Source organism: Mytilus trossulus, chromosome 2 (genome assembly GCF_036588685.1).
Source record: "Mytilus trossulus isolate FHL-02 chromosome 2, PNRI_Mtr1.1.1.hap1, whole genome shotgun sequence".
Classification (NCBI taxonomy): Eukaryota; Metazoa; Mollusca; class Bivalvia; order Mytilida; family Mytilidae; genus Mytilus; species Mytilus trossulus.
Window position 1 is genome coordinate 26,566,844 of NC_086374.1, and position 27,389 is coordinate 26,594,232.

At 32.9% G+C, this 27,389-nt stretch overlaps 2 protein-coding genes across 2 annotated transcripts in view; one reads left to right on the plus strand and one right to left on the minus strand.

Annotated features, from left to right (window-relative positions):
* LOC134706862 (integrin alpha-4-like) overlaps window positions 1–26,878 on the minus strand; it is a 42,700-nt gene extending 15,822 nt beyond the window's left edge. Inside the window, exons 1-10 of the mRNA XM_063566178.1 lie at window positions 26,507–26,878; window positions 7,033–7,160; window positions 6,045–6,163; window positions 5,020–5,232; window positions 3,985–4,033; window positions 3,129–3,215; window positions 2,838–2,929; window positions 1,472–1,531; window positions 673–813; window positions 399–504 (exon numbers count right to left, since the gene is read on the minus strand). Of these exons, the coding sequence (XP_063422248.1) occupies window positions 399–504; window positions 673–813; window positions 1,472–1,531; window positions 2,838–2,929; window positions 3,129–3,215; window positions 3,985–4,033; window positions 5,020–5,232; window positions 6,045–6,163; window positions 7,033–7,160; window positions 26,507–26,697 (1,186 nt within the window). The 5' untranslated portion in view covers window positions 26,698–26,878. The remainder of the gene's footprint in view (window positions 1–398; window positions 505–672; window positions 814–1,471; window positions 1,532–2,837; window positions 2,930–3,128; window positions 3,216–3,984; window positions 4,034–5,019; window positions 5,233–6,044; window positions 6,164–7,032; window positions 7,161–26,506) is intronic.
* On the plus strand, window positions 18,315–19,478 carry LOC134706863 (mitochondrial ribosome-associated GTPase 1-like). The gene has a single exon (XM_063566179.1). It carries the CDS (start codon window positions 18,433–18,435, stop codon window positions 19,378–19,380), a length of 948 nt encoding a protein of 315 aa, XP_063422249.1. The 5' UTR covers window positions 18,315–18,432; the 3' UTR covers window positions 19,381–19,478.
* Window positions 26,879–27,389: the final 511 nt, after the last annotated feature.

Genomic DNA, 27,389 nt, shown 5'->3' on the forward strand with positions numbered 1-27,389 from the left:
CCATGTATCTTTGGTGAGTTTTAACAGCAAAACAAACAGCTAATCATTTATCTAAATACAGCCATGTCTTAAGTACAGTATTTTTCAAAAATATTGACAACCAATCTGATTGACAACGGTTACAGATCTTTTTTATAACTAGGAATAAAACAGAGTCATGTTGAGGGATACCTTGTCTATGGAAGGGTTTGCATATCGGGTCTCGCGTACTTCCGGAATGAAAGTTAATATTTGATGATTACATATTTGTTTATGTGTATACATTCATCCGACATTTAAGGTGGTAAACTCCCTAGGTGTGGATTTCCTACAAAATGCATTGCATTAAGATGCTGATGCAAATAAACAAAATATATTGTATCAGTCGTTAAAAAAAGTTATGCTCTGGCAGTACAAACCTTCAAATCCATCCTTATCAAGATCACCAATGTTAGAGATTGTGGTTCCAAATCTGGCATACGGTTTATCAAGACCCTTGAGAACTGATGCTTTTCTGAATCCGAGCTAAATATGATAAAAATATACTTTTATATATAATCACATTTCATGTCATTTCAATGAAACTAGTTTAACATTTAGTGCCATGCAATACCATATGTACTTGAATATCATGCGGATAATTATTTAGTGACAAGATTAGTATATAGACTTAAAATTAATTTGATAACTTACCAATCCATGAGATTTGAACACAAACACTCTGCCTTCTTCTGGTCTCTTATCTGCGAACATCGGAGCCCCTACGACAAGGTAGTCTAGTTTGTCTCCTTCTATACTTAAACTGCACAAGGCTGCTCCAAAATAGCTACCTGTCTATTAAACAATAATAATTGCATTTTAACTTGTTGTTTAAGAAAACCTCGACGAATGAATAAGAAAACTTGTTTTACGTGCCTATTAGACGACTCTCCATCCAAGTGACAATGTGTAAACAACTATAAGTCATTGCATGAATAGAAAATCTAAATACATTACAATATAAAATAAGGGAGATGATGGTATATGTTAATGAGACTGCAAACCAAAGTTTCAAACGAACTCTTTGTTGCCATGTAATTTAGCCAAGGGGAGTATGAACATATGACCAATGGTTCAACAATTTTATTTTTACAAAACAATATATTTAGATGTTGTAATCATTTATAATATAAATCTTAATATGCCATTGAATATGAATTATTCAGAATTTAGACAAATATGCAAATCCTCCCAACATGAGTTGTGCTGACTATTCATAAAATCACTATATATCTAACTTGTATTTATAATAGTTTTGTTCCAAAATTTTGGCTTTCGGAGGCCTTTTGTGTGTTCAAATTGTTCTTATATGTAGTTAAATGGTCATTTGAGATTCAAATCATTGTATATATTCACCTCTTTTCCATGTTATATCTATTTGGAGGAGACGTCACGAAGTGGTGTTTTATCCGACGTTTATCCTTTTAGCGTAAAATAATATGTTTTAACTAACCTGCGTTCCAAAAACGGATGATAACGGACCAACTGTAGATTCGCTGGTATACAGCAATACCTGAAAGGAAATTATATTATTCATGTTAAGTTACTGACTACTGTGTTCCTTTGTGGTATTACAGATACTAATGTTCTAATTATGTTTTCAAAAATCTTTATATCATCCCCTTGTATTATAGATTCGACCAAGTGTTATCACTATAATGTACCGGTATGTATCACACAAAGCTATAAATTTTACCAAATTGATAGAATCCATATGTTGTGTAGTTGTGTCCAATTGATGTATATCCCACTCAGTCCAGTTGAACTTTAGGATATTTGCTTCTTAAGGATATTTTGACTTTCTGTCCTATGTTCGGAATCATAATTATATCAATGCAGTGCTATTGAGTATTCTGTCTGTTTACCCCTACTTTTTGTCATAATTTTGTACCATATAGTTTTAAAAGTCATTATTGAAAATCTTATAAATTCCTTGTTCATTTTTTCTATAGTTTTTGAAAAATCTGAAGATAATCATTTTGCGCCAGATTTCCAATTGACAAAACTTAAAAAAAATGACACGGACATTAAATTTTTTCTGCTTTTTAAGTAAATTAATTTACATACTATCAATTCATGTCGGTTTTTTTAAAAGGTTGTTATTTTGAAGCAGATGAGTGAACATTCTTAACAGAAAAACACGTTTAACACGTTTATTTTGTGACGTACATGGACGTATTGTTATCAAAGGTATCAGGATTAATTTAGTACGCCAAACGCGCGTTTCCTCTACATAAGACTCACCAGTGACGCGTATATATATATATTTATAAAGCCAAACAATTTCAAAGTTGAAGGGCATTGAGGGTCCAAAATTTCCAAAACGTTTTATCAAATGAGGCTAAGGTAATCTATGCCTGTAATAAGAAAATCTTTAGTTTTTAGAAAAATTCTAAATTTTGTACACAGGAATTTTATAAAAATGACCCCATTATTGATATGCATATCAACATTGAAATGTTGACTACTGGACTGGTGATACCCTCGAGGACGAAACGTCCACCAGCAGTGGCATCGACCCAGTGGTGTAAATTGTTATCAAAGGTATCAGGATTATAATTTAGTACGCCAGACGCGCGTTTCGTCTACATAAGACTCATCAGTGACGCTCATATCAAAATATTTATAAAGCCAACAATTTCAAAGTTGAAGAGCATTGAAGGTCCAAAATTATCAAAATATTTTGCCAAATATGGCTAAGGTAATCTATGCCTGGGATAAGAAATTCCTTAGTTTTAGTCGTAAAGTATAGTTGTAATTTGAATCATTGTTTCTGCTGGGGAGGAAATACAGTACTTACAGTTAGAGTAACAGCTTACCTTTCCAGTATTATATTTACCACCTCTAGGGGCTCCTACTGCTATACTAAATTTGTTTCTACTAACAAATTTTCCCGTCGTTATTGAATATCCTAAAAATAAATGTTAAACTTAAAGAGTTTATCACATTATTTTGTCGTCAATAATTAAACAGTGCTACCCTGGTGACTGATAAGTTATGGGTAATCTTTCAAGATCTGATATTGTGGCTTAACCATTGTTTAATTTTTATACAATGAAAATCGTATACTTTTCCCTTTCTTTACTTTATATGAATATTTCTTGACTTACCGTTATAACCATTCATAGATTCTTTTATCGATGGTTCTATGTATCTTACGTTGTTTTCTCCTGATATCGTTTCTATTACAACACCCCCTGCAAAGGACAAATTATTTTTCACTACTGTAGGGATATATAATGACCTTGAACACCCATGAGGATATGACACTGTCGGAGTGTAATTATTGTCTCTTTTCACACAGTTTTATGACTGAAGTTAACTGTATTAACCGTTTATATCTAAATTCACATAATTCAATGGTTCTTATTTCCTTTCTTATGTATTCTTCTTTTGATATAATTTTAAATCTTTTTCTGTATTCATGTTTTGTTAATCAGCATTTCCGTGCTGACGAGAAATAACATTGATACGCTTTTTATGAAATATTGAAATATTCTAAGTCCGTATAGGTGTACCTACCCAAAAGAATGTTGTTGTTTTTTTTTGGCTTGTTTTTTGGGGTTTTTTTTTCAATGCTCTCAATGCCAACTTTTTAATTATTCGGCCTTTTACCTGTTTGTTTCGATAGGAGCCGATGAGTTTTATGTAGACCAAACGCGTTCCTCGCATACCAAAACTTTAAGCCTGGTATCTTTGATGAGTTTGCTTTATTTTAACGGTACCATATATATCATGAGTCATTATTTGTAAAGCAAAAAATATTTGTTGGAAAATCCTGATTTTTTAAAACAAAATTTACTCAGTGAATTCAAGAGATATCAAAACTTCAAGGATCTTAACAATCCCATATTTATAGATAATCTGCAGTTAAGGTTTATAAATTAATAATTTGATGAAACATGCAATGATGCATTTATTCTACTTATTATAATGTAATTCACTATGAAAACCTATTAATCTAACCTGTCCAATCATTTAAACCAGGAGCTCCAAACAACAACGTTCCATTTTCCTAGATAAATAATGTATACAGTGTATTAACTTAAAACCAATGATGACAACGTTTTTCGGTCTAATTTCAATTATTATAATAACAGTTGATTTTACATGAGATCATACTACTATCACCTCACTGCACAATACCTGTCGAGGTTTTGTATTTACGGATCAAATTTCAGCTTCCACAATATTAACGGTACAAAATTGTACTGCAGGGGTGGGTCCTTGAATGATTTTTGGATGGACGTAATTAAAAAATAACGGAATTTAACAAACAAAATTGGAACGACTTGATAAAAAAAAATGTATTTTTTCCAACCAAAGATGACTTATGCTCTCTTCGATCCCAATCCCACCTTTACTGGAATGCTCATGTATAAAGTCTTCTTCATATCTATAAAACAATTCGTCAAAAAGAGGAACACAGTTAGTTCATATAGTAATGCTGAATGTCTAGTGAAAGATTACATCCACCAATAGTAGAAATGTCGTCAATCCAAAATAAATCAAGCATATGTATGTCAACTTCAGAGAATAATTTTGTTTAAATCAGTGGGTTTTATAGAATATAAATCCTAAAATAAAATAAAAAATATCTTTTTAGTCTTATTTATTTAAGGTGGTTTTTTTTTTTGTTGTTGTTGTTGTTGTTTTTTGTTTGTTTGGTGTTTTTTTTTTGTTAATTTGGGGTAATGAAGGTAAGTGACGTGTTATCTTAATTTTCAATATTTTCCCTCAAAGAGTTGATTAAAACTCTCACAATCGCATTCGGATTCTCATTGAAACTAACGAAAATGCAGAATTGCTTGATCTGTTCACAGAGAAAATTATTCTTCTTTCTATTTCATTTGATTTAACATTTGATTTCAGCACTTTAATGTGGGAATTGCATGGTATGAATGGAGATCTGACGACCGATTAGGTGTGTGCATAAAAAAGTTAACTTTGGTACAAATCTACTTTCACAACAACTGTGTAGGAGAAAAAGATCAAACTAACCTGTGAGTATGCAGCTGAAAGTCCCATTTCCCCCATTGAAAACTCAACATAACCACTCTTTCTGTTGACGAGTCTTTTCAAGTTAGTTAGTGCTGGGAGTACCTTAGGTGGACTTGATAAATCTGAACTCAAAAGGTAACATATTCCATTCATATGGTAAGTTCCATTCATCTTTTTCTGCAAGTATATGTCTTTCCATCTCGGGGCACAAATCTGGTAGAGTAAATTTATTTGACCTTGAAATGTTTGTTCGTTCTGAGGAATGATTTTCTCATGCCATGCTTTTAGTTTACAACAATTTTTAGTTGTTTCTTTTTGTTTTTCTGAATTCGTATTATGACCAGTGACTTCTAGTCATTGCAAAAGATGGTGTCTTCGTGTACTGCTTTTAACTAAAGTTTATTAACTTGGGCACCGATACTAGATTATAACACGACATAATTGTATTCCATCTTTAAAATACTTTGTGTGGTTTTTAAACTGCAAATATTGTTTGATACGCTAAAATATATTTGTTTACGTTATCCCCATAACCGACTGTTACACACCCTAAATTGGTTGATTGGTTGTTTGATGAAGTTGAAAATTCGATGCTCTCTTGAAATATGCAAAGAAAAATATATACCTTTATCTCCTGTTTTTTTATATCCTTATTTTCAATGTGATACAGTTAAACGCATACTGTTTTCTTCGTATTTCAATACTTTTCCGAATAAATAACACAACTTCCAAAGGAAAAGAGATTTTGACCTTGTTTGCAAAGTGTGCAATACCCTACAGGACAATCAATTTGATTTGTAGATGGAGCAGGCTAGCAGCCAGGAATTTCCAAAAACATGGTGTGTGTGTGGGGGGGGGGGGGGGGGGTATTTGGACTCACGTTCTCGACTTTTTAATAGTCACAATTTGAACAGAACGTTGACTTTAACAGTGCTTATTTGTTTTCAAGGGGGGGCGTGCGAATTTTGAATTCATATTTTTTAGAGCGATGTCGCAAATAACTCTTTTATTTCTCAAACACTTACTATAATTGACGAGTGGTTGATAGGTTCTACATCTAACGTCATGCCTAACCACTGGTTACTCATACCGTTGTGGAATGTTACTCTCTTGTTGTGATACGTAACCGTTTCTTCTGTGTTTCCTGTTGTAAAATGAAATTAAGGCGACAGATAAAAGAAAATTAGAAAGCATTATTACCTGAGTGTTATCAAAAGCTGCGAATAAACGTAATGATTTTTGCGCGCAAATGTAATGGAAATGCGCACAAACATAATGCATCGCTTTGTATATCCCTAGTGGAGTTCCGTACCGTAGAGATCGACCTCAAAGCCTTTTGCTTAATTGCTTTAAAACGCCGTGCATTACAGGTTCATTAGAACCATTATCATGCTGATAAACGTCCACTAGCCTGCACTGTTATTAATCAAATCACGAGTTTTGAAAGTTATAACACATTAAGACACTTTAAAACAATCCTTTGTTTTACTATGCTTGAATCTCGATAAAAAGTAAAATAACAAAAGTAACGAACTCAGAGGAAAATTCAAAACAGAAAGCCCTTTATCAGATGACGAAATCAAAAGCTCAAACACATCAAACGGAAGCACAGCAAAGGTATGCATTAACTTCCTAAAATATACTGCGCAGATGAAACATGCTACTCTTGCTTTACAATTACGAAATAGTATATTGTATTCGTACAATGTAAATCCCAAAGCAATCTTCAAGCTTAGTGCAACTAGATAATTATTTGTTTGATATTACTGAGGAAAAAAAATATGAAAGTTTTAGAGAAAAAAAAATCAAACTTTTTTTCATCACAGTTCAGTTTGTCATTTATTTTATTTTTTTAAGATTTCATGAATTAAACCATGAAGATTTCCAAAATCTTGACACGGTAACCGATGTTTTCCATGTGTTTCAATGGTGGTGATGCAACAATTAGCGGCACTCAAAATAATCAGACAAAATACAGCATGCCACGCTTTCAAAACTAAGAATATTACTCACCTGCAGTATTTACGTTGATTGGGTAACAATTCCTTTTCTTGTCTCCAAATGGACATTTGTACAACAAACCAGGGCTGTCAATCAATGGAAAGCTACTGCTGTTTCCTTTGGGTGCACCGACAAGGATCCTAAAAAAAGATTTTAGCTTTAACAAAAATAAGAATGGAAATATGCAAAACCACTCCACAAAGCATCTATAATACTAGAATTACGAGGTCCAATTTGTCAGCCGTCATCACGTAAAAACGACGAATTAAAGAATTCAACTTTATATATAACTAATATAGTACAAAGGTATAGATTAAAAATTACACCACTCCAGGCCCTTTTGTTTTCGGCGAAATTAATATTGCCAATAATTAAGAAGTTCCGGGTCGAGTCCGATATCGATACCAATAGTATATTTACCTGTTACCTATTACCTTATCTGTACGTTCCGCATCTGACAGGCGCACCACCAAACGGTGTATTCAGGATTAATATGCAATATACACGGGTCATAATCACAGGGTAACGTTGACACTACTAAATTGTCAAATTGTTACCTTTTGTAGTGTTTTAATCAGTAAGACTTTCTAAGATAACAATACGAATACTAAAAATCTGTACTGAAAATAAGGCGCATAGGTACAGTTTTCAATTTGTTAGCGGGCATGACGTAAAACAGCAAATCAAAGAATTCAACTTTATTTATAACTTATATAGGACAATGCTGTTGATTAAAAAATACTCCATTCCAGGACCTTTTGTTTTCCAAATAATTAATATTACCAATAATTGATAAGTTCCAGTTCGACGGGTTCAAACAGAAAGATTTGAAAGCAGAGAAAACTGTGTATCTTATAATCGGCATGACTTTATCAAATGACAAAACTAATACTCAAATAAGGTTTACGCATAGTTATATACTTTAATTCAGTCACGGACCCGCGATATCACGGGCGTGTTCTAGTTGTATCTATTGTACTAGTCTATAATTTGTTAAAGACTGAGATATATGCATGTTCTGGACGAGAACAAATTAACATACTTCATTTTTTTTCACGTTTACAACAAATTTTAGTTCTCTGTACAATTGATTATGTTTCTGTATTCTGTATTCTGTAGGTGTCGCTGTTGACACTGGATTGTCTCCCTTGTAATTTTTGAAATCTCGCGTGTATATATATATCACTCTGGTAAACCACTCACTTGTACTTTAAAATATATAATTTTAGGTGGCAACTGCGCTTAACATCATTTGACAAAATTTAAAAATATATACATTTATTAATTATGGGAAAAAAAATTTAAAAATAAAAAAAAATATTATTTCATTAATCAAAACGGCGCGACTCGCAAATAAAGTCACCCAACAAACGCATTAGTATTTCATTAGAGACGGATACACTGTCGTTTTTTTCCATTGACAATAAAAGTTCCAAATCAATATGCAACGATCCTGTGTTAAAGTATATCTCATGTATAAGTTTTTGTCTTGCCTCTTCATAGTTTTCACAAAATAATAAATAATGTTCCACAGTTTCTAATTGACCACAATCACACTTGGGGTCAATATTTTGATTGATTTTGTTTAGGTAATTTTTTAAATAATATCCGGATCTTAAATTTCTAATAATTTTTGCTGTTTTATGATCTGGATAATCAAATGTTGATTTATTGCTGACAGTCTGATGAAAATTGTAATAAAATCTTCCTGTATCACTGTTATCCCATCTGTATTGCCACTTTTTATTTACTAAAATTCTTGCTGCTGTTTTAATATCTTGTTTAGTTACTGTGATATGTGCTTCTTTTGGAATTTGATTTGCTTCTTTGGCTGCCTCTTTAGCTAGTTTATCAGCTATTTCATTTCCTCTAACATCTGCATGTCCTGGGGTCCAATCAAAATTAATTTTTATACCATGATGTTTTTGTATTGATTTAATAAGTGAGATAATTTCATGTGAAGTGGATCTGTGATTTACGATTTTCCAATTTAAAGTTAAAATTCCTATGGCTGACTGACTGTCCGAAAATATTTTTACTTCTTCTATAATTGTTTTATTTTCAATTCTGCTAACATAATCTAATACCAATTTTATTGCAACAAGCTCTGCCAAAAGAATTGAACCCCTTTTTGAAACGGGTTGTTTCAGTTCAATTTCTTTATTTTGGAAAATTACAATTGCACCTGCTCCACAAGGTCCTGGGTTGGATTGGCAAGAACCGTCTGTAAAAGCAACAACTGTTGATGGAGATACTGTGTTAAGTTTGTTTACTATTAAATTTTTTCCTGAGATTTCTTGTTCTTTTGTTCTATTTTTTGAGGAACCAAGAGTACGCCAATATTCTGGTGGAGATTTTGAAGCTTGTAAACCTTGAAATTGATATTCTGGCTCTATGTCATCAATACTAATATTTGTTTCTTCTCTCATGTTTTCTGCTTGTTGCAACATTAAGCCTAAAGGTGATATGAACTTGTCCACTGTTTCTTTGTTTTTCCATTCATCTATCTTGTTTCTGATAGGGATTTTGGTTGAATATGAATTTAGTCGTGCAATATCTCTAATAGCAATTTCTTCTCTTCTAAGATCTAATGGCAATACTCCTGCCATAACTTGTAATACTTCCAAACTGGCTGTTGCAGAAACTCCAAGACAAATAGATAAACCCTTTCTTTGGATGGTATTTAATTTTTTTAAGTGTTCTTCTTTTCCTGTTTGCCAAATACAGCTTGCGTAGAGAAAAATTGAACCTATAATACTGTTGTAGACTTGAATGAGAAATTTTGTTTTTATGTTACCAATTCCTTTTATTTCTCTTAAAATTCCTAGTGATTTTCCAGCTTTTTTTTCTATGATGTTGATATGTTCACTAAAGGTAAGTTTTTCATCCAATGTAACTCCTAATAATTTGGGATTAGGGTTGTATTTAACTGGTTGGTTTCCTAACACAAGGTGTACTGTTCCTGGATGCTTTTTATTTCTTGAAAAAATGCAGTATTCTGTTTTATTTGCATTAATATTTATTCTCCATTTTTTGCTCCAATTCATGATTGTGTTTAATTCGTCTTGAGTTTTTAATCTTATTTCCTCTAGATTGTTACCAGTATTCCAAAAGGTACTGTCATCGGCAAATTTGCATTTTCCAGCCTTTACTTTTTCAAAAAGGTCAATTACAAAGATATTAAAAAGTATTGGTGAAATAACTGACCCTTGTGGGAGACCAGTTTCAGTCCTACACCATTGTCCTTCATGTTTGTTTACTATACATCTGGAGTACCTTTCATCTAGAAATGCCTGTATCCATTTCCAGGTTTTGCCTTTAATCCCATATTGGTGTAGTTTCACCAATAGACCCTCCCTCCAGACACTGTCATAAGCCTTTTCAAAATCAATGAGAACTGCTAACGTAAAATTATCTAAATTAAATCCATCCAGTATAGACTGTGTTAAATTTAATAGTGCATTAGTTGTAGATCTAAAATGTTTCATATACTCTCAGTGGGAAAGCCAGTGACATTGAAGAGCTACTTCCGGTAGTCCCGCGGGAAAGGGGACATAATCTAAAAATTTTGAGGTGGCGCTGTAACCAGCGTGTAAACAAAAACGTAGCCTGTGCTTCAGACAATACATCTATTAAAATAACTTATCATCCATCAGTATTTGAGTTTAGTTTTTCATTAGAATAGATTTTGTCACACGACTGCCAAATTCAGTATTCAAATAAGTGCTCCGTTACTGAAATATGATAATCCAAAAGACTACCTCCGTTGATTTCCAAAAAACCGCGGGTAATCCCCACGACTACAAACAACTGACACAAATGCATCCTAAAGCTTTTCATTGGTCGAGATATAAATAAATGTGACCTAGAAACATATGGGCACATGACTATATACAGGATTCCCCGTCACTCTGAGTCTTGTTTACATAATAAATACTTCAACCGGAGGTCAAAATTCAACATTTTTCAGACGTTTTGGGAGTTATTTCGGTGCAAAATCAAGCAAATTATGTCATATTTTACAGATTTTAAGCACAAAATTGATTGAGACAACGAAGGGTGATGATGTTTTCAGGATTTGAAATATATTTTTCTTAAAACGTTGAGTGGTTGAAGGCTTTACAACGTCATTTGTTGATGTTTACAATTTGCTCAAACTCCTCGTATCACATTTTCTGTAGTTATTTAATTATGCTGCTGATGTATAACAGATTTATGGGCGAGATTTATGTATTACATTGAAACTGATTTAATCTATGAACGAATTTGTCCATATAAATAACTTCCATTGTCTGGAAGTAGACCTACCCCCCTTTTTTCAACAAAAAAAATTTCAGTTAGTCAAAAGTTGTTGTCTGAATAAGCATGCAAAAGTGCAGTGCAAAGTGAGGGCACTCAGCTAGTCTTTGTTTTAAGCCAATTTTTAGGGTAATGGTTACAGTCATTCTTTGATTCTGTAAATTATTATAAATCTGAAATGTTTCACTGACTTGTCAATTTTAAAAAGTACATGTACCAATCAACAAGAATTGCCTGCCTAAACACTCACACATGTTTATAAATGTCTGTCCTTATCATGCTTATCAAGCAACCTGATGTACACTGTGACTAACTATTCATGTTCGAGTGTTTCTGGGCCCTGGGGCATATTTAACTCTTGAGAACTTGAGATTAACATTCAATAGGAATGCCCAATGCCTAGTACATCAAATTCTTAATACATCTTAGAGCTACATGTATATGACCATTTAAAGCATTAACAAAATGCTATATCACTTCCAAGGTCTGGTATATGAATGTCTCACTCTGATTTTGGTGATCCTGTTTTGTTGCATTGATATATTAAACTGCTTGACCCATATTTTTATTTTACACCAGTTTACAAGAAAACAAATCTTGGACACAGGATCTATTCTTTATTTAGAATCATACCAATTCCTATATCTGTGTGCTGATTTTTCTGCAATAGAATACCTTTTCACACATTTTACTCCATTCTAAAAGCACACAATTGCAATAATTTGCAAAATCATGTGTTTACATATCTAGGAAAAGGGTACATAGACATTTCATTCATAATACTACACAAGGAGCAGGATCTGCTTATTCTTCCAGAGCACATGAGATTAACTATATGTTGTGGGTTCAAGTTGATCAGTTTTCTTTTTTCTAATTTGTTTATTAGTTTAAACTTTTCATCAAAAAGTCTGAAAAAAGAGATATGTATCTACTGAAAATGATTTATTTAGGTGCAGGGGTTACCACACTTTGAAATCTACATGGAAGCAAAACAGTGAAAAGTCATGTCATGAATAGGCTACTTGAGAGACCTCACTATGTCTAGGAAAAGTGAACAATTCTAGAAACTTTCCATTTAAGTCATTCAAACCTTATAAAGAATAAAAGACCATCATTTTTTATATAGACTTTTTATATCTTTTTTTTTCTTATGTCTCAAATACTACAGTACATACATGTATATTTCTGATACCAGTGACCGATCCAGAACTTTTTCTATTTTTTTTTTTTTTGGGGGGGGGTGGGGGGTAAGGGGTTACTGCTGCTGACTAACTTAGGAGGGACCCGCTCCAGTGATTCCCCATTTAATCAACCAATTTTTTCCTATGAAAGGGGGGCCCTATGAATATGCTAGCTTTGCATCAATGAATCTCAGGTTTTTCAATGACATTAAGTAATATTGTATTGCAACAATATAGTGTCTCATGTACATTTACCCCACGTTATCAATATAAAATGGTGGAGTGTTTCACATTGTATGTATATTTGAAAATATAAAAAAGTTTAGAAATAAAAGTTTATTAAATGATGAATAAATTCAAAGTCAAAAAAATAATATTAAAATGAAAAATATGTAAAATGTATTTTAAACATTTAAGGAGAACTATTGTTAAAATTAAAAAGTTTTTTAAAGTAAAATCAAGTCAAATAGTCCTCTGTCCCATACATGTAAATCCTCAATATTGAAATCCTGCTCTTCTTATTCCTATTGTTATCTGAAAATATATAATTTATGCAGATGATATTATCAAATGAATATAATTTCAAACTTCTCTAGATTTGCTATATGATCGGTAAATTATAATATATTTTAATTGTCTACTGACAAAAACATGATCTTCTGAGGTCCCAATTAAAAAAAAATGATGAAAGGAAATACTGGAATCCGAAGGATCAATCTCAATCTCGAAATCCTGAGCTATAAAATTACCCAATCCAGACGTCCCGAAAAAGGTTCTCTAGAAAAGGTAAGACTTATACACACCAACAGATGTTTGGAAAAATTTTCTACTTATAAATTCATTTACTTAGTATTTAAAATTCATCACCATAATAACATATCAACCTTTTTAAAAGATATAAATAATGTTTTAATAAAGTATAACATAATATGCAACATTAAATTATCTTACAGGTATCTGTTATTTAAAAGATAACTTTTCATTCAATTATTCATATCTTTAATTCTTCATACCAGTAATTGATAATAAATGTATCCAACGCCATTAAAACCTGGCCACAACACCAAGCCAATACTGAAGGTGGCAATAAAATTCAACAATAAATCACATAATTTTTTTTTAGCATGGAAAGAGGGACAGAATTTATACTTTCCTACTGGTGAATATTTCATATACCTGAAATCTTTTAAAAGATATTTTACATGCCCATATGCACTATTCAGCAAAAATAATAGCACTGTTGTTCACATAGACAAGGGTCTGGATGGGGTGTTCTGCATTTCTTTATCATTTAATCTTTTAGTTCATTGGTCTCTATTTTTTTTATACATTTGTCCATAATTTCTCTTTCCTCAATATTCCTTTCCTCCATTGAATTTTTTTTTGCATACTTGATTCGCATAGGATTTTTTTTAATAAAATGCTTAACATATGCTTTAAAGTATTAAGCCATTGTGAAAAACGACTATTTCATCAAATAAATTTAAGTCTGACATTCCTATGATATTCTTTTCCATATTGGATACAAATTTTACTAAGTTTACTGCAGACACTTTGCAGTCAAAGTGTTTCAACTAAGGTACTACACAGGCGTCAAAAGGCGTCATTATGGAGTAAGGGGGTGGTGTCAAAAGGCGTCATTATGAAGGAAAGGGTTAAATAAATTAGCACATCAATTCTGTAAATTCAGAAATTATTGCGAAAAATGCGACAGAGTTGTAAACCCAATAATTAAAACTTGCATTTTGTAATATTTTAACTGAATTAAGCATGACTTTTCTCAAAATCGTAAAAATTAAAATTGCATTCAAGTTTAAAATGACAAAATCACAATAATAAGTGCACGCAACAATTTCTGAATTTACAGTAGTTCAAAATGATTATGACCAGACCTAAGGCTTGCTGCTAAGAATATTAAGATTTTTTTCTGGGATGCATAGGAAGTCGTCCCAGAAAAAAAGTAGTCTTGTCAGACTTCATAATAATTTGGACTAGCATGTCATTTGCTCTATTTTACTTATTTTATGGTAAATTTTCTCTATTCTTGTTCCTTTAGTAATAATTCTCTAATTCTTTATACGTTTTAATAATCCTAGTTCCCAGTGGCAGATCCAGGGATAGGGTTCCAGGGATTGGAATCTCCCTTTTTGGGGACGATCAATGCATTTGAATGGGGACATATAGTTGGAACCCCCCTTTGTCCTGGGGTAGTTATTTTTTTCATATATTTTTATTTTGTTTGTTTTTTGTGTTTTTTGTCACACTTTTTGGGTTCACAAATAAAAATATTAACTTTTTTACTATTCGAGACAACCAAACAAATCAGCACATATGCATTACACAACTGCAAAACTTTAATTAAAATTTAAATGCTAACATTGACCTGCCAAAATTGAAGTTTTATTCAAATTGAACGTCTCACGCTGGAAAAGGGGCGTTTATTTACATGTGGTCTACGGAATTTTACTGGATTTAAGAATCGAAAAGAGGCAAACATGTAGCCATAACCCGATCAGATCAATAAATTATGTTATGGATAGTATAAATATCTTTCTACTAACCATTAAAAGTGATAATACTAAGATTTCGTGAGCTCAGAAACCTTAATCTGTTGAAAAATGGCGTCGATATGTGTGCTTCCTTTTCGCAGCCTCAGTAACAATTTGACACGGAGTGATGGGTATTTATGCAAATATTTAGGGACTCCTATCATCATAGATACTATTTTTGGTCATTTTATATTTAAATAGCCAATAGGATGCAAATGTGTCAGTTATTTTCAGAAGGGGAAAACACCCGCCATATTTTTATCTCCCAAATTAACAACGTCACTTGCCACTTTCAGCTGTTCGTTTCTTGTAAAATAAAATCTTCTAAGAAGAAAAAATAGCATGGTCACCTGTAAAACTTACCTATATAGCTAATTGATGATGAAATGACACAAGTTTAATTGTTTTTAATGATAAATTTCTCGAGAATCCCACGTACACGATGTAAACAAATTGCCGCGATGGCGCGATACTGTCGCCCTCTATGAAAAATCGCGATTGTCGCCCTTGATTTTCTGGCCTTTACGTCATATGGAAGGAGGCGCAGAATCGATCCGTGGCTTTCCCACTGTACTGCTGTCCGTCTGTTGTCAACATGTCGGACATTAACTCAAAAACTCTTTAACCAATTTGAATTAAACTTTGGGAAATTGTTTATATCTATTGACGTGAGTTCCCTTTTGGGGTTTTTTTTTTTTATAACTTTTAGATTTTAAGTTTTTGGGTAATGGGTTTTTATTCAGTTTTCTGATAATATCTCAAAAATGCTTTCACAAAGCAAGGAATTTTGGTGAATTGTTTATATCTATTAACATGAGGTCACTTTCAATTTTTATAAATTTTAGATTTTACGTTTCCGAGTTAACGGGTTTTATTAATTAAAAAGGGGGGGGGGGGGTTTCCAGTTTTCAGACATTAACAAAAATGGTTTCAGCAGTTCTCATGAAACTTTGCTGAAATGTTTATATCTATTGTTGTAAATCCCCTCTCGATTTTTATTAATTTTCGATTTTATGTTATTGAATTTAGGGATTTTATTCATCAGAAAAATGTGGTATTTTCTAGTTTTCTAAAATAACTCAAAAATGCTTTCAGCAGTTCTCATGAAACGTTGGTGTATTGTTTATATCTATTGACTGAAGCTCCCTTTGTTGCTAATAAAAAAAAATTACCAAAAGAGTTTGAATATTCTGACTTTTTCTATATGACCATTTAATGTGATGTGTGATTTTTTTCTTAATAAGACTATGAGGCAAAGTGGTATCTATAGGGTAGAAAAGTCAAAAGCACAAATAATAAGCATGCAATTTATCAATTACTTCGAACGAATTTTAACACTCTAAAAGCAATTATTCCACTATTTTCAAAGGCCTTATTTGAACATTTTTTTATCAGCTGAGGTTTTTGATTGTACCAAGTGTACTGGTAAGTAGAATACAGAGTTTAGTAGGGACACAATGGCTTGAAACGAAATAAATCTTTGTTTGTAATGAGTTATGTGCAGCTTCGGACCTAAGTACATAGTTGGAACTTTCATTGTACAATGCATTTGGTTCTGCTTTGAAAAGAATCACAGAACTGAGTCTATGTACCATATTATATAAAAGGCCAAGTTTAGTGGTTGTTAGGACCTAGTCCTTAATTGAGATCCTTTTCCGATATTCCTGGCCATATGTTTTCCTTTTTGTCATATTAAGAATTGTTTTAATTCAACGGAAAACAAGGAACATTATTCTCATACAAAAAATTAGGACAATTCTAAATACACATTCATAAAAAAATGGAATTTATTACAAAGGATAATCATAAGATATACTTGAATTGTCTTGGACCTCACTTATGTGATGGGTATATGTTAATGGAATCCTTCTCTGAATACGGGACAAACATATTAGTAGTGGTAGACCCCAATGTCCAATGATCTTCAATTTATACCGAGTATTGACTGTCAAAAAAATGCTAACATTCATATTTCAAATAACAGTTAACAGCAAATACATTATTACAATAACAGATAACAATAAAGGGTTGCGCTTTAGCGCATGATACGCCTGTTGCTCTTTTCACTTGTTTTTGAAAGTGTTAGTCATTGTCCCAAACTTGGAAAATCCCCCCTTTTTTAAGCATAAAAAGTCATAACACGGAAATGTAAAATCTGAAATTTATAAAAATTGAAAAGGAGCTTACATCAATAGATATAAACAATTCACCAAAGTTTCATGGACATTGGTGAAAGCGTTTTTGATTTATTGTCCGAAGTGTTAAAAATCCCCCTTTTTTATGAATAAAGCCCCATAAATCCAAAACTTAAAATCTGAAATTTATAAAAATTGAAAGGGAGCTTACATCAATAAATATAAACAATTCACCAAAGTTTCATGGACATTGGTGAAAGCGTTTTTGAGTTATTGTCCGAAGTGTGGACGACGGACCCCCTTTCTTATGAATAAAGCCCCATAAATCCAAAACTTAATATCTGAAATTGAAAAAAAAAGGAAAGGGAGCTTACGTCAATAGATATAAACAATTCACTTAAGTTTCATGGAAATTGGCGAAAGCGTTTATATATATAAGTTATTGTCCGAAGTGTGGACGACGGGACCCCCTTTTTTATGAATAAAGCCCCATAATTCCAAAACTTAAAATCTAAAATTAAAAAAAACAAAAGGGAGTTTACGTCAATAGATATAAACAATTCACTTAAGTTTCATGGAAATTGGTGAAAGTGTTTTTGAGTTATTTTCCGATGTGTGGACGACGGACGGACGAACAGACGGGCGGACAGACGGACGGACGGACAACGGTATACCATAATACGTCCCGTCTAAAAGACGACAGGCGTATAAAAAACTAAAAGCCCAATAACAGCTAACAAAGAATAAGACAATAACAGCTTACAGCAAATGTATTTTCAAAAAAACAGATAACAAAGAATTAAATTGCCCCATAACAGCATAACAGTTAAACCCCTACCCCAAACCCCACCCCGATTTTGGTGCTATCTAACTAATTGACGTCTTGTTATAAATCGGTAAAAAGCTCAATGAGTTTTAAAAAAAACATTTATTTCAAGGACTTGTATAGTATTGAAATACTCCTTGCTTATTGATTTTTATCTAGCATAATCTTAAAGTTAGTCATTATATAAGTAATTTTATATGCAAAGATAAAAACACGTTATATATAGCAATCTTTAATAGTTAAAAAAAAAATCCCATTTACACCCTCAGTATTACAGATACTTGTCTCCCTTTTATCCGGGACATTGTAATGGATGCGCCCATTGAAACAAACTATCTTGTTAGACATTATAACATAAATATTGTTTTTCTTTGTTGCTGATCTGTGACAGTCTATTTTTGATAGTTAATTAACCAGATGTAATGGCACAGACGTTTAGGAAAGCATTTTCTCTTCCGAATTATGATGTAATAAGATGGTTTCCTGGTCATATGGCCAAGTCAATGGGACAAATGCAATCACAATTGAAGAATACAGATTGTGTGATTGAAATACACGATGCAAGAATTCCATTCTCAGGAAGAAATCCTAGATTTAGTGACATGATTGCACTTAGACCTCATATACTTCTGTTGAACAAATTTGATCTATGTAACAAGGGACTGAAGGGAAAAGTTACAGATAAGCTTCACAGCATGGGTGTTGAAAATGTTCTTTTTACAAATTGTTTAGAATTCAGGACAAAGGAAATACAAAAAGAGTTAATGCCTATGATATTTAATGCAATTAATTCAAGACCTAGATACAGTAAAAGTGTTGACTATAATGTCATGGTTATTGGTGTCCCAAACACTGGCAAATCAACCTTTATAAATGCCTTCAGAAGAATGCATACTACTAGAAAGAGAAATGTGGCTCAAACTGGAGCAATAGCAGGAATAACCAGAAGTGTTAATAATAGAATTAAGGTACATTTTGATCCAGACATGTTCCTAGTAGACACTCCTGGAATATTGACACCTTATATTCCTAACATTGATTCTGGAATGAGACTGAGTTTATGTGGTTGTTTACCTGACCATCTTGTAGGGGAACATTATATAGCAGATTATATGTTATATTGGTTGAATAAACAAAAGAAATTTAGTTATGTTGAGAAGTTTGAATTGGAAGGACCTACAGATAATGTCATGTCATTTTTGTCACACATTGCCAAACAGCAAAACATGGTAAAGAGGATTAAAGATATTAATAATCCTCAATTTCAAAATGCTTTAAAACCTAATTTTGAGCAAGCTGCTCAGTATGCATTAAAAATATTTAGAAAAGGTCAGCTTGGAAACTTTACAATTGATTCTGATTTGTTATGATAAATTGCTCAATATTACATGTATGTTCAACTGTACGAGTAATATTAAATCATTTACCATGTTTACAAGCATGTTATTAAATTTTTACAAACATTTGACTGTGCAGATTATTTATTTTTTTGAATTAAAATACAAACAAGTACAATGTATATGGGCCTAGAAACATAGAAAAAAATAATGCATATACAGGAAGTAGCTTCCACTTCCCTTAACCCACTGCAGGTTCATTTATAAAATCGAAATTTGGTTTGTAAATACATGTAGTAAAATGATTAGTTACAAATGAAATCTCGTTTTTTTCTCAAGTACAAATGTCATGGAGATGTCATGATTATACCACAGCAACATCAAATACCTAATTAGTCTCACCTCTTTAAACAGTTGATATAAAATATGTATATTGATATAATATACATGAAATTACAACCATTATACTTGGAAAATAATTGGTAAAAAGTTCTCATCCATGCAGATAATAAGCTCATACTATGTATGTACTGGTGTCATGATGTATATCTATGTACAAATGTAGTATAAACATTGATTCCATACATGCATTTTGCCTGATATGTAACTACATGTACATACATGTAGACTAGTATTTCCATACATTGTCTTGTATGTGACAAATGTAACTAAGGCATGTACAAATGCTTACAGGTACAAGGTGGAATTGATTTATATTTTTCTTGCTCTAAGTCCATTAGCAAATATTTCATGCAAATCCAGCAAGAGAATAACGTTACAAGGCACCTACCATGCCTATGGATCACTCAGTCTTATTGCAAGGGGTTTCTAACCATGTAAACATGTTGAAATCTTGTTCTTTGCCCTGTAAAATCCTAAATTTTGGCCAGGTGTGGCTATTTATTTATACAATTAGCACAGCTAAACCAACCCTTCTTTAGCAAAGTTTTACTGGCAGATGGGTTTCTTTTTACATTAGCTGGAAGCCAGTCTTATTCTCTCAAATGGGACAAGTTCTTTACCATTAATGAGATGTTGTGTGAGACTGCATTTCAGAGGTATCAATAATTTTTGGATATTTGCAGGTCAGATAAATGCATCATGTGTATATTACTTTAATTTAATGTGACTGCTTCAATTAATTTGTACTAATGAAATTTACAAGTGTGCAGATATTTCACAGCTAATATAAAAAAAAAAAGATCTGGTAAGATTGCCATTGAGATAACTATATGAAAGTCAAACAAAGACATGCATGCATATGAACAATAATGTACAGGTCTCATGTTGACAAAATGAAAACAATTGAAAAAAGAACCCATGGCCTGATTTATATTATAAGAATAAGCAATAATGGTAAAAAAAACAACAATCACTGGATTACAGGCTTCTTGTTCTTTAGCATGGGGTAAGAGGATGTGAGATGAGTTCCAAATGTGACTAACTCTCCATCCAAGTCACAATTTATAAAACGTTAACAATTATAGGTCAAAGAACAACCTCCACTGTAACACAGAGCCTGGCTCACACCGAACAGCAAGATATAGAGGGCCCCAAAATGACTAGTGGACTAGTGTAAAACAATTCAAACAGGAAAACAACAGTCTAATATATATTCAAACGAGAAACACTAATGAACCACACCAACAAACGTCAACCACTAAACATAAGGCTCTTGACTGTTAAACATGTTTGTACTCATTCATTCTATGTGTCAGTTTACTTTATTTGCACAACTATTAAAATTGATTGGCATTAAAATCTCCTTATATTACTTGTAAATGTGCTGATTGAATATATATATAGATTGCAATTTTGTACAACTTAGTGTGTTTGAACAGACTTTGTGTACAGTTAATCAGTATTTTGCCACAGTATACCTTCTTTCAAAACATATACAATTAATATAAGGAGAGTGTCACTGTGTGAGAATCACGTTTAAAACGGAACAAGTTTCTAATCTGAACTATCTAAAATATATATCTTATTCAAAAACTATAGGATTGTCAGTTTTATTGCCGACACTTGGTTATTCTTTCCGGAATCTCAAGAATTCGCCTGGCACAATGAAAAAAGTGAATGTCGGCCAACGAAAAATACAAAAGTGCTAAACATGGTGCTTATCACCAATGAATCATTCGAATATGGGTGCTATTTTCAATGTTTACGCCATTCTCTAGATGGTTATAAGATTTTGTGTTGAAAACTGGGATGGGGCTGATCGATCATACCATACAATAATCCAACTTTGAGAATGCTGCTGAAAAAAGACAAACTTACCAATTTTGAAAAATATGCACAAATCACCAAAGAGTATACAATGCTAGATTGCACTTATATTATACATTGTATATCTACACATTCTTCATTGTTTGGTCCTTCGACATTCATACCTATTAAAGATGTAGCAAACAGGTATCCTTTTTAGCTCACCTGGCCCGAAGGGCCAAGTGTGCCTTTCCCATCACTTTGCGTCCGTCGTCGTCTGTCGTCCGTCGTCGTTAACTTTTACAAAAATCTTGTCCTCTGAAACTAATGGGCCAAATTAAACCAAACTTTGCCATAATCATCATCGGGGTATCTAGTTTAAAAAATGTGTCCGATGACCCGGCCAACCAACCAAGATGGCCGCCATGGCTAAATATAGAACATAGGGGTAAAATGCAGTTTTGGCTTATAACCCAAAAACCAAAGCATTTAGAGCAAATCTAACAAGGGAAAAGTGTTTATCAGGTAAAGATCTGTCTGCTCTAAAATTTTCAGACGAATCTGACATTCCGTTGTTGGGTTGCTGCCCCTATATTGGTATTTTTTATGGAAATTTTACTGTTTTGCCGGTTATTATCTTGAATATTATTATAGATAGAGATAAACTATAAACAGCAATAATGTTCAGTAAAGTAAGATTTACAAATAAGTCAACATGACCGAAATGGTCAATTGACCCCCATAAAGAGTTATTGTCCTTTATAGACAATGTTTAACTTGGCAATTTTCATAAAATTTATAAATTTTAACTAACATTTTCCACTGAAACTACTGGGCTAAGTTCGTTATAGATAGAGATAATTGTAAGCAGCAAGAATGTTCAGTAAAGTAAGATGTACAAACACATCACCAAAACAAAATTTGGTCATGAATCTATCTGCTTCCACATAGACCAAGGTGAGCGAAACAGGCTCTTTAGAGCCTCTAGTTTGTGTTATTGCATATCTACAATATTGCCAGTAACTATTAAACGATTTGATGCTTATGTGATTGTAAAAAGATGAGTATTTGATGCAAAGTTTGCTATGTAATGAAAATATTAATAAAAAACCACGAATGAGTGCCGATGGTCGTTATTTTGTTGAACAATATAAACATTGTTTATAACAACGATTGTGCCTTTTTCGTCAACAGGTTCATCTTTGGTCTTTAAATTTATTTATTTTTATTGCAGTTGAGGTTTACGACAGAAAATAGGTTAAGCGCCAGTCAGATGAAACAGTAAATGTCCAAGTGGTTTTTTTTCTTTGATGACGGAATTCAATGAAAATAGAAAGGGACAAATATACCCAAACTTAAAGAACGGAAAGTCCCTATCTTCTTCCTCTGGTTAAGTGTAGGACTCATTTTGAGCAATAGTACAATGTATATTCACACTTGCGCATACGTACCATAGCAGTACAGTTAAAAAACGAGTATTTAAATTTAAAATCCAATTATTACAATTTAGGAGGCGCTTGTTTGAACCCGTCGAGTGGCTGTGGCAGGTAGTTCCAAAATCTGATGTAAAACCCGGAAGAAGGAATGTTGGTATGTTACGGTTCGACAGCGTGGTTGGAGGTATCTGATGTTATGTCCTCGAGTGGTATAATGGTATGGTTCTGTTGGAATGTCTGCGAGGTGGTTGACTATCTTGTATAGTAAGATGGTTTTATGTTTTGCTCTTTTAGAGTGTGGGGTTTCTCGTCCAATGTTGTTGAGCATGATACTGAAACTGCTTTTTTTTAGTAGTCTTTGGACACAAATCTAGCCCCTCTGCGTTGTACCATTTCAAGTTGGTTGATATTCCGTTTTTTGTTGGGTCCCATGCACTTGTGACGTACTCTATAGTTGGTCTGACAAACGTGGTGAATAATCGTTTTTTAGCGTTTGGTGGGCAATGTCCGATGTTTCTTCTTCTTCCTAGGAAAGCCAGGGTGTTAATTGCCTACTTAGTGACAGCATCTGTGTTAAGGTCTAAATATTTTGCTGAGACAACATGAAGAAGGGTATGACCATGGATGAGGTAGTCATCATGAATTGGGTTCCGTAGTTACTTCGTATTTGTCTGGGTTAAACAGCATCTGCCATTTTTGCTCCCAGTGGATGAGGCAGTCGAGGTCTTTTTGTAGAAGTGATGCGTCCTCAGTAGATTTGATCCTGCGGTACATGAGGCAGTCATCTGAGAAGAGTATAGTCTGTGATTTGCGCAGCTTGGCATGTCATTGATGTAGGCGAGAGAAAAAAAGAGGACCTGGGACAGTACCTTGCGAAACATCATATGTGACATGGTCTACTGAGGACGATTTACCATCTAGAACGACTTTGTGGGTTTTATCCGACATGAAGTCTTCACTCCATTTGAGAATACTTCATCGGACACCATAGTGGTTTAGTTATTGAACAAAACTTTGGTGAATGCTAAATGAATGGAGAAGTCGAGAAGTATCCCATCTATGTGTTCTCCATCATCAAAGGTCTTGTATAGCAAGGTCGTGGATAGTTAATGCGAGTTTTGTCTCACATGACAATATGTCAATATCGAAGTTTAATAACAATGTGAATATATCACATAGTTTTTTCCTCGATTTTCAAGTTGTGAATATATGCAAGTTTAAAAGTGGCGGATCCAGATATTTTCATAAGTAGGGACCCACTGACTGCCTAAGACAGGATCCGCTCTGGTCATGCTTCATTGAAACTCTTTATAATAAACCATTTTTCCCAGAAAAAAAGGGGGGCTTAATCCGTCTCTGTTTCAAGTAGGATTTTAATTTATTTATCCAATAAACTATATGTGAAATAACAAGATTTTCGTTTATATTAATTAACACATGTTCTACTTAGCCCAGTAGTCAACACTTCGGTGTTGACATGAATATCAATAATGTGGTCATTTTTATAAATTTCCAGTTTCAAAACTTTGAATGTTTCGTAAAACTATGGATCTTCTTACCCCAGGCATAGATTACGTTAGCCGTATTTGGCATAACTTTTCTGTATTTTTGTAGAAGAAACGCGCGTCTGGCGTACTAAATTATAATCCTTGTATACCTTTGATAACTATATTGGATTTCAAAATAACTAGATTACAGAATTTATAAAAACAAGCGTTTTTTTAACATTATTCTACTCAGATTTTTACGCAAATCAATTTCAATAGTGATGCAAATATAGTTAACTGACACATGGAATGAATGCTCACTAACGCGTTTAACGGTTGAGTTATGGAGATACTTTTTTTTATAGCTTAGTCGGTTAGGAGGCGCTTCTCTGTAACCAAGACCCGAAAGAGACAGAGTCAAGGAGACCACTTAATTTGTTTTAATGCAATTATTAACCAGACAATGTTAGTAAGGTTTAACTCTGGCCATTCTTACTCTATATTGTTTACAGATGCGCAAACGTTTATACAAACATAGCAACTACAATTAAGCCAATGAAAGTTTTAATCTACAAGCATTTGGAAGTAAGTTGTAATAGGGTCAAATGAGTAGAGTCTCGTTACTCAACGTAAACAATTTTCAAATCCTTTCATCTATGAGTTTGGAAATGGTTATAGCAAGTTTGAGTTATCACACGAAGTATTGACGGACGGACGGACGGACATATACATACCGTTAAATGTCCCGTTTTTTAGTGACTAGCGTATATACAATCAAAAGTTCACTGAGGAAAAGGCACGTACAGCACTTATATGAAAATTGTTTAGGAAAGGGTACATAAAGCACGTTTACATCGAAATATACAAAGAATAATTTGATTATTTGATTATTTGCCAGGTGAAACATAAATTATGACTTGTGTTTATGTACCAAAAGAAGCCTTTCTGTAAATAAGTAGTACCGGTATAAAAGACAACAAAGAAACACAAATTACGTAACTTGCTATACCCCCATAAATAAAATCCTGATTTTTACTTGACCTTTAAATGAAAACATAACATCTTTCTCATTGAAGACAAATACTTCTAAACTGATCTATCAAAAAGTTTCTAGCTTATGCAAGCATTAATTATTTTTAAGGCTAGTCCCATCTTTTGTATGCCCAAGTTAATATTAAAATGTAGGTTTTTTTACGGAAAACAAAACTCAGCGGCAAACTCAAAGGGGGGTGGTTACTCATTTGTGGAAATATTTCCCCATTTAGCGAGGGCCTTCGCCGTCCTACTTTTATAATTTCCTACACTCAATAAAACAATGTTACAAAAACCTTTAAAGGGCCTCGCGATAATCAGTCTCAGATCTTGACATTAAAGCTATATGAAAGGAGCGTGTATAATACGTCTATATGACACAATGGCCTAGACTTTTTGTACCAAGATTTACAAATAATCCGAATTATATGTAATTAAATATGATTAACGTTGCTCTAATTTGCGTGAATCATCTAAAAGTTTACATATATCTGTTTAACAATATACAAGTCAAAATATCACACGCTATTACTATAAACTGTTTATGATTTACGCATGTCAAAAACTTATTTTATTTTGGTGCACATTTCATACGTTATTGTACAATACTAGAAATCGAATGGCAAAAAATGACATGCCTGAAGGCCGGTGAATCTGGGAACACGGTATATAGATGTTCATGTGTGAAGTCAATTTAAAAAAAATGTGACATAAATTTCAGAACTTCCCAGAATTAATCTATTGCAAGCTGCATCTCTCGGTATAACTACGACCTACGTCGATTTATCTAACCCCTTACCACTGGTTAATTTATTATTCAGTATGATAAAATGCATGAACAGTGTAATAAGGAACTTGAGATAAGGAATGAACTGGAGAACCTCTTTACCTTGCAAAGAATTCAACAGTCGCCACAAAATGTGGTTGGTACCCGAGTCCTCGTATGACATAGTAGCAGTCCATAACCCTATCAGTCCCAATTTTTTTAGTACTTACATGATTCCGTTTTTGTTTTCCAGGATTCCAACAGAATATCCAAAATAACTTCCGGTAGGTCCTTTAAAAAGCATCACATTCTTTTTATCTAAATTATATGCATGTGTAATACTGTCAATACAATGTAAACAAATGTAAGTTTTAAAAATAAACACCATAAAATCCATTGCAGTTGAATCTGCATTTATCATGTCGGAGCAAGTGCTCTATTATCTATACTTAATTTGTCCATAGCCGTACTGGTAATAATTTCCATTTGTTATTAAACCACAAAAGGTCAGAGGATAGGTTTTCAATCTCTCTATACACGTGTTATAATTGTGTGGTTTAAAAAACTATTTTTACTGACAACTTTATCTTTAAAATAATGGGTCTTCTATAGTATAGTCTATGTTTTATCATTATTGAAGTATTTGATAAGAAATCACGAAATGTATTTGTTGAACTCTCAAAATTCCCTTTAAATGTGTGGCCTATCATTGGAAATATGTATATACACTTGAGATGGACTATACACGGTCAATTGTTTTCTTTGCCTCACACTATAGTCATGATAATATTATGAAATAAGATAAACAAATAACAGAATCTGGAATAAGTTGGTCAGTATTGTTATCTAAGTTAGACGAAACCAAGCGAAACAAAACATTGACGTATATAGTATCATCAGAGACATATATGTGTATATATGTCTCTGGTATCATATACCCGTAGAACGAAAAAATACAAGCTGCTTTAATTAGCATTCAACAATTAACCCATAAAAAAGAACAATTATGCAAAAAGGCTAGTAGTTACTGTAATGGTCCACATGAAATCCATTACAGCCGATTTTATTGAGTGTGAAGGCAAAGGTAATGTCTTTGGTTAGATTTTTTTTGTT

Bases quoted from the DNA above. Each gene is read 5' to 3' on its own strand.
- LOC134706863 (XM_063566179.1), top strand. From the start codon at position 18,433: ATGGCACAGACGTTTAGGAAAGCATTTTCTCTTCCGAATTATGATGTA.